Source organism: Adiantum capillus-veneris, chromosome 20 (genome assembly GCF_014529385.1).
Source record: "Adiantum capillus-veneris isolate H3 chromosome 20, ASM1452938v2, whole genome shotgun sequence".
NCBI lineage: Eukaryota > Viridiplantae > Streptophyta > Polypodiopsida > Polypodiales > Pteridaceae > Adiantum > Adiantum capillus-veneris.
The window spans coordinates 131,469,896-131,477,483 of record NC_140950.1 but is presented as its reverse complement, the minus strand read 5'-3'; the positions used below and the strand labels follow the sequence as shown (position 1 = coordinate 131,477,483).

Sequence of the window (7,588 nt, the reverse complement as noted above, 5' to 3'; positions counted from 1 at the left end):
TCACTGCTCCTGCGCCGCCCAAGAACCGAGGTAATAGCCCACTGTTGCTCCCGCCGACTTGCCCAAGGCCCGAGCTCCACTGAAGCTATCGCTGCTACTGGCGCTACTGCCGACATCGACACCAACCCCTGCCACACCTGCTCGAGCTCCACTGAAGCTATCGCTGCTACTGGCGCTCCTGCCGACATCGACACCAACCCCTGCTGCACCTCCACAAGCTCCACTGAAGCTATCGACACACACCTGCTCTGCCAACCCGACCACTCCTACCGCCGACCTGACTACACAGAGCCCCTGCCGCCAACCCACTACACAGAGAGCCTTTCACTGCCATCCACTTAATTGAAACCAAACCTAAGCCTTACTTTAAAATAAAATAAGCCCTGTTCTCTTGGCCGAGTACCCATCGGGCCACATATCGAGGGAAGCCCACGTTTGCCAGCATCGTGGCAACACCCCCAAAGGTGGACAGTATGGCCCAGCTGCAAAACGAAGTCGACAGACTTTGCAAGGAAAATAGAGCTTTGAAGGAAAGACTCGCAGCCATCGAGTCCCGACTCACCACAATGGAGAACTCTAATGAGGGAGAGATGGAAGAGAAGGAAATCAAGCCCAATACGGAGGTAGACATCACCTTCATAGAGAAGGTCAAGACTCAAGTGCAGGATGCCATCTTCCGCAAAGTTGAAGTTCGTGTGGCGTCCACGCTACGTGAACGACAGCGACAAGATGCTCTTGCTCTCAATGTTCCCATCGGCGGGTTCCCGAGTGATTGGCAAGGAAAGGAGGACCCCAAGTTCCATGAGTCCTTCGATCGCATCCGAACAACAACCCCCATGATACAATGGGATCCAGCAACAATCACCACCCTTGCTCACGAGGATCACACCAACCATGCAATTCTTACCTTCAAGACCAAAGCAGATCAAGTCAAGCTCCTTGAGCAATCAAAGCTTCTCAAGGACACAAAAATTTGGTTTGCTGAAGATCTTACACCCACCCAACTCAAACAGAAGAAGGCTGAACTCCAAAAGATGCGAGAAGCGCGCATAGCAGGGAAATGGGCAGTGTATCGAGGAGGTAAAGCCATCATCCAAGAGTTCCGAACTCCCAAATCTGCTCCCTCCTCCTCACCTACCTCATCTTAGGTTTTGTTTTGTTCATCCCACCTTATCTTTTTCACTCTCCACCCTTCGATGGACCCTCAGTCCTTAACTGATATGTATCAGATGGAATCCTTTGTACCGTTTTGCTTCTGGTCCCATAGGTCATATATGACCTCCGTGGACGATAATTCAATCTATCTATCTATCTATCTATCTATCTCTCACTCACACACACACACACACACACACACACACACACACACACACACACACACACACACACACACACACACACACACACACACACACACACACTTGCATACCTCCAATGGGCCAGGACCCTAGACTTATACACCACCCTGCAAGGTCCGGGTTGTGCATGTGGGATTCCTCCTAGTGCCATGTGGTAGCATGCGAGGGTCTCACGCTTTGAACTCCTCCAAGCTTTACAAAAATTTCCCAAAAAACCCTTGAATTGCCTTATTTTCAATCCCCTACAATATCCTACTCAGTCATCGGATCTCGGAGTCGCAAAGCCCAGTCGATAGAGTCGATCCTTGAATTCAAACCTCCCTGTGCTTGCCGCACTTCGATTTTCTTGAGCCCTCTTCCCTAGGCTGTCCAAATTGACAAAATCAAACTGGCACCATGACGTCGGGAACGAAAGTCGACTTCAATTTGCAATATCTGACTGGTTCGGGCTTCGATTGACAAATTGTGACTTCCTATGGCCTTCCCTTGCCGCATATACACATAAAACTCTAGCAAGGACCTGAGAACCCCAGATGACACGTATACCGAGACGGCCTACTAACTGACACAAACCTAGCCCCTGACAAACTTTCAATTGACCATATCTTACAATTAGGACTCCGATCTGCAATCTGAAAAAACCGGCATGGTCTAAAACACAAGGATCCCAATCCTATCCACTCATATTTTCTTTGGCCACCTTTCCTCAGCTGCCCTATCTGTCGGGGATCTACAAAGCCTTCCATCTTTGAACTACAATATCTTCCACACTGGGGCTCCGTTTGAGGAGCCGTCTGGACCAACTTGCACAACATCTTGAGAACATATTCTAGAGAACTGACTTAGCACTTTGGGCACCTTTGCCTGTCATCCCAACTGGACCATTTTTTGGAGTCTCTGACTTAAAAAGCTGCATCAGGTCTACATTTCCACTAACACCTGCTTGCCCAGGTCTTCCACATTGGCTTCAACACTTTGTCTTGCTATTGCTAGCACGCATAGCTTAGCATTGAGCACTTCCCTGCACAGACCAACTTTGGTTGCACCATCATTGCCCACCCCCTAGTTGAACATTTATGTTCAACCACACACAGGCTTATTGAACTAAAAAACTGCCACACCAAAGCAAACGCTTTGTACACCACAAAAACACCTATCATATGTACAAAAACTGGCACCTGCTACCCATCGCCTTCTTTGCTCATGTGGGTTGCCCAACCCCTTGCTTTATCGCATGGTCATCACCTGGGTCAAACACCTTGCACTAGCCTCTTCCATTCACCTGTAACAGTTTTGCATAGTGCCACACCAATGTTAAGTATGGAGCCTGATTTACCCTTGTAATTTTCTGTGGTAAAAGCGCACATTTGTAAGGCCCCCATTATGAGGAGAAGCCATCGTGCGTGAAGGAAAATCACTCACCGAAAACCAAAATTTTCACGGACAAGAATCAGGGGCAACTTTAAAGGCCTCGGGGGTGGAGGCCCCCGAGACTTTTTTTTTCGCCGGAATATTCTTTTTCGCCGGAATATTATGGCTGGACGGCGACCAGAAAGTGGTCGGAAAACAACATGTCGATTGGCCGGTGGCCGGTAGTCAATGGCCGATGGCCGGTGGTCGAAAGTCAATGGCCGGTGGCCGGTGGCCGAATTCAATGGCCGGTGGCCGAATTCAAAAGCGGACTTGTCTTCTCAAGGGCGGCCACACATGGGCGGATTGGAGGGTCCGATTTGGACTTATTCGCACAAGGGCGGCTACACATGGCTGTCTCTCATAAGAGAGGGCAGCCCTTTTGGCCTATAAAAGGAGGCCATTTCTACACACATTTCATAGTGTGAAGTTGATGCAACAAGGTGAGTGTGAGGTGGTGAGAGCGAAGTAAGGCGGGAGCTCCATTAAGGGTATAATCCCTTTGTAAACTACTTCTCGTTTTGAAGTACTAAAGCCATTGAGTGGCTGCTTTCCCGTGGACGTAGCCCACATTGGGTGAACCACGTATATCGTGTGTACTCTCTCTCTCTCTCTACTCTATAATCTCTTGTATATAAATCTGTCTCTCTCCATTAAGTAATCTACTCAAATATCTATTTAGCTACGTCTTATTTCCTAACAACACCAAGGCACATAACCAACCACACAACCAAATTGCCAACAACACACCTCTATCACTTCATGCACCCATTGGCACACTGCCCGCTCACAACAAAGCACCTCCAAACATGCCAACACTGTCATCAATCAATGACATACCTGCACTCGTACCTAACCCTCCCTCCCATGTACCTGCACACGTACCTAACCCTCCCTCCCAATCATGTAAAGCAAAATCCTCTTCCAGCAAAACCTGTACCTGCTCAATAGCCCATTGCATAGTCGCTTCTATTAGCATCCCTTTCAACCACCACTCACAAATCTCCTTAAAAAGCATAGACACTGTCTCAACTTGGGAGTCTCCATCCACCATATAGCTTGCCTGTAGCACTGGAAGCACTTCCACCTTTGGCTCCACGCTTGCCTTCTCGCATGATATGCACTCAATTCCAGCATCGCTGAGCTCTTCTTCATCAACTGGCACTTCAAGGTCAATTAGCACCACTTGCTTGTCGGCTTCAATCACCTACTCTACAAGCACGTGCTCTACAGTTGCATCATGCTCCGTTACCATAGGCAAGACTGCCCTATCCCCTTTGGAAGAACTTTGCACCTGTTGCACCACCAAAGCACATTCCACCGCCACTTTCATCAACAGGGCCATTAGCATGGCACCATACATCACCTTTACCTCCTGCATATCATCACTTGTAGGCCTGCACTGCTCCATTTGGTCTTCACAAACATCTTGGCTTTCTCTTCATCTTGCTCACACATATTCACTACCTCTCCACTCACATGTAAGAGATCGTGCTCATCATACTTGGATTTAGACGACTCGGTCTCCCAATTTGTACCCGTATCCATAGAGTACTGTCACTTGGCTCAATCTCTTCCTCTGTCTCGAGCTCAAGAATCTCCTCTAGCTTCATTGCTTTGACCTCGTCTGCAAACTACACTATTTGACCTTTAGCACACTTCAATGGAGCTTCTACACTCACACTTGAGCTTTGCAGCACATCCTTTGCCCCCGCCTGCACATCCTCCACAATTGGATCATCTCTAGCCGGCATCCCCCACATAGGAACCATCCTGTCTCTTTGTAGCCAAAGAACCCTTGGCTCTTCTCGCACATGCACTTCCCTTTGCACCACGTGTGGCTCGACTACCACTGCATCACACTGCCTTGGCATCTCTAGCTTCGTGCTTCTTCAATATCTTCTTGGTCCACCCTTTTGCTGAGCTACCGCTTCCTCATATGACATCGGGCCATCTATTTTGACTTTGTCTTGCACTTCTTCATGCTGGCAATCCATGAATTTACTCAACTTTAAAAAACCAACATCCTCTGCAACAGTTACCTTGATCAGCTTCTCTCAAAGGGATTCAAACTCCCATATGAATGCGTGAAAATATCCTTCCAAGCTCTATTTCAAACCGTCCATCTTTTGCTTCACTTCGTCCAACTACACATCTACTACAAATCTGCTTCACAAAGACGCCTCTAGGACTTCATAATCACTCTTTTCTTCATTACGTAGGCCATCGAATCATAGCCTTGCTTTACCACAAACCAAGAGCGGGAACACCTGTACCGCACCTTCTTCTCTCGATAAACCACTTTCCAACACGAACAATCCATCATCTTGGAGAAAAGTTTCCGCATCTACAACCCCAGTGAAAATGGGAAAACCGGACCACGTCATCTCTAGCAACACCTGCTCTTCAAAGGCCGCACCTTTGGCATCACCAAAATCACCACTTTGACTTCAACTAGTAGCATCAGACGCTAGAGGGGGAATGGGGGAACACACCTGACACACAAAAAGACTGCCTCCCTATAGCCTAGGGTATACACAACACCCCAATTCACTAGAGTTCACCTTCCAAACTTTCAACACAGGCCACCACCCTCACACACATTGGCACACAAACACGCTCACCACATCTATCCACACATTTCACTGCTCGCTTCAAGCCACACACCACTTCCGCACATGAAACCATTCTCTTAACTCCATTCAACACACAAATAGGGGGCTCGGGGGGCACAAACATACATCCGCATCGGCACCGCACACACAAGCCAAAAGAAGTAGAGAAGGGTGCAAGGTAGAAACGACGCGAGAGAAACACCACAGAAGCTTCACCATGCTCATAAACACCATATACAACTCGATAGCAACAAACGGTGCATCCACATAGTTGTCGGGCAAGAAAAACTACATTTGGGGCTTTGCAGGCACACACCTCTGCACAAGAAAGCCCTTAGAAAAAAAACAACCATTCACCTTGGCTCCCCTGCAAAAATAAGGCAAAGAACCCCTAAAAATGACTAAAGAATGACTTTTATAGAGGTGCCTTCTTCAATTTGGGTAGCTGGACTCTGATTGGTCCACCTTACATCCCAATTTAGTAACTTGGGAGGGGGGGGGGGGGGGGGGGGAGGAGCCGCCTCGGGATTCACCTGCTCCATCTCAAATGATCTCCTGAAGGAGGGTGCACTAGCGATGTCGCTAGTACCCTTGAAACTTTCATTTTTAAAATTTTTTATTCTTCCTTTTATTTTATACCTTTGTGCCCAGCTTGGCCCTGATTGACCGGCCCTCTTGAACCCACCTTGTAGCCCATCTTTTGTGCCTGGTTTACCTTGGACCCCAAATTCCCCTCTGATGACATTTGTCGGGCTTGTCCACTTTGTCCTGCCTTTGGAGTTGCCACTTGGAGCCCCTTTGAACTTGGATTTCCGCCCCCCCCCCCCCCCCCCCCCCCCCCTCTCTCTCTCTCTCTCTCTCTCTCTCTCTCTCTCTCTCCCCCTCTCCCCTCATGTTGTGGAACCCATTTCCTCTCTCTACTCCATGCCGAGGAGGCACTAGCAAGGTTGCTAGTGCCCCTTGGGCTGCTTTCCTAAAACCCCTAAGGGTGCGGGAATGAGCGCCTACAGGCCCTTGCCATGTCATCATGCCAACCGTTGCCACTCGCAAGTGTTCACCACCTTTGCCTGCGAGCACCTGGGTCAAAACCGCCATCGTTCGTAGGCTAGCCACCAGCTCACCATTGCCACGCAAGAGAGCAAGCTCTCTCTCTCTCTCTCTCTCTCTCTCTCTCTCTCTCTCTCTCTCTCTCTCTCTCTCGCTTGCATACCTCTTGAGGGCCGCTTTTCAAATTTTGGACCACCTCTCTCTTGGTATGCACTTGATGGAAAGGCTTCGAGGCTTCATGGAGGAGAGACTTGATGCATAAAACTCACAAAAAATATATGTATTTATCTTTGTACATAGCTATGGTTTTGACACATTTAGATGTAAGAAATACGGAGAGGTAGGAACAAACCCTATGAAAACAAAAAATTATTCTTCAACCCTATGGAGTTGGAGTGTGTTGTGGGTTAGGTCAACACATGAACATCATACACAGTAAGAATAACCATCTACTCCACCATACTTCATTAACAACAATTCAGACACAGTAAACATGACTACTCAAAAATATCAGAGTAAGCAGAGACAATACACTGAATAGTTGCTGCACTGCACCATCATCATCACATTCATATCAGAGAACAGATACCTCGTGCGCAGATACATTTCCCACTTTTATAGATAAATCCGACTTAACTACCCAGTCACAAGACATTCAGCAGACTGCAACTGAAAGACAGTTACATCCGACTTAGCAAAATACAGCTCAGTAAATATCCGATAAGTCAAAATCCGACTTAGCTATTCAGAGTCAGTTTCTAACATGTGCCTCTCAACACATGGCACGCCCCGGTGGTAGATTTCGCAGAAATCTGACCCGAATCCACATATCCCTTGATCAGGAATCCACCCTCTGCTGCATAGCTTCTTCCTTACTCTGGTCCTCAGCATTCACTTTATGATCCACCAGCTCTGCTTCCTTTACTGCATCTGATTCTGCTGCATCATCGTTTCCCATTTCCACCTCTTGTGCTCTATCTGCAATCACAGTATCAATATGCTCTTCTGCCACTTTCTCCTCAGCTACATCCTGCATCAAAAAACTATTAGTAAAATTCTCCTCTTTCTTTTCTGCCTCTGTAAACTGCTGTCTCTTATTCTCTTCCATCTGCTGAACCTGCTGCTTCAAACAGTCTCTCTCCTTTTGCAATTCCTCCA

The 7,588-nt window shown here is 47.8% G+C and overlaps 1 protein-coding gene across 1 annotated transcript; it reads right to left on the bottom strand.

The window, feature by feature from the left end:
* LOC147433244 (uncharacterized) lies at positions 1-407 on the bottom strand. Its single transcript, XM_086492994.1, has 2 exons — positions 366-407; positions 1-294 (listed from the first exon to the last, which is right to left on the bottom strand). The coding sequence occupies exons 1-2, from the start codon at positions 405-407 to the stop codon at positions 1-3; spliced, it is 336 nt and encodes a 111-aa protein (XP_086349120.1).
* Positions 408-7,588: the final 7,181 nt, after the last annotated feature.

What these genes read in the sequence shown, in the direction of transcription:
- LOC147433244 (XM_086492994.1), bottom strand. Translation starts at nt 407, where the DNA reads ATGGGTACTCGGCCAAGAGAACAGGGCTTATTTTATTTTAAA. An exon ending in AGGGCTTATTTTATTTTAAA is followed by an intron (nt 295 to 365) that starts GTAAGGCTTAGG and finishes GGTTGGCGGCAG; the next exon opens with GGGCTCTGTGTAGTCAGGTC.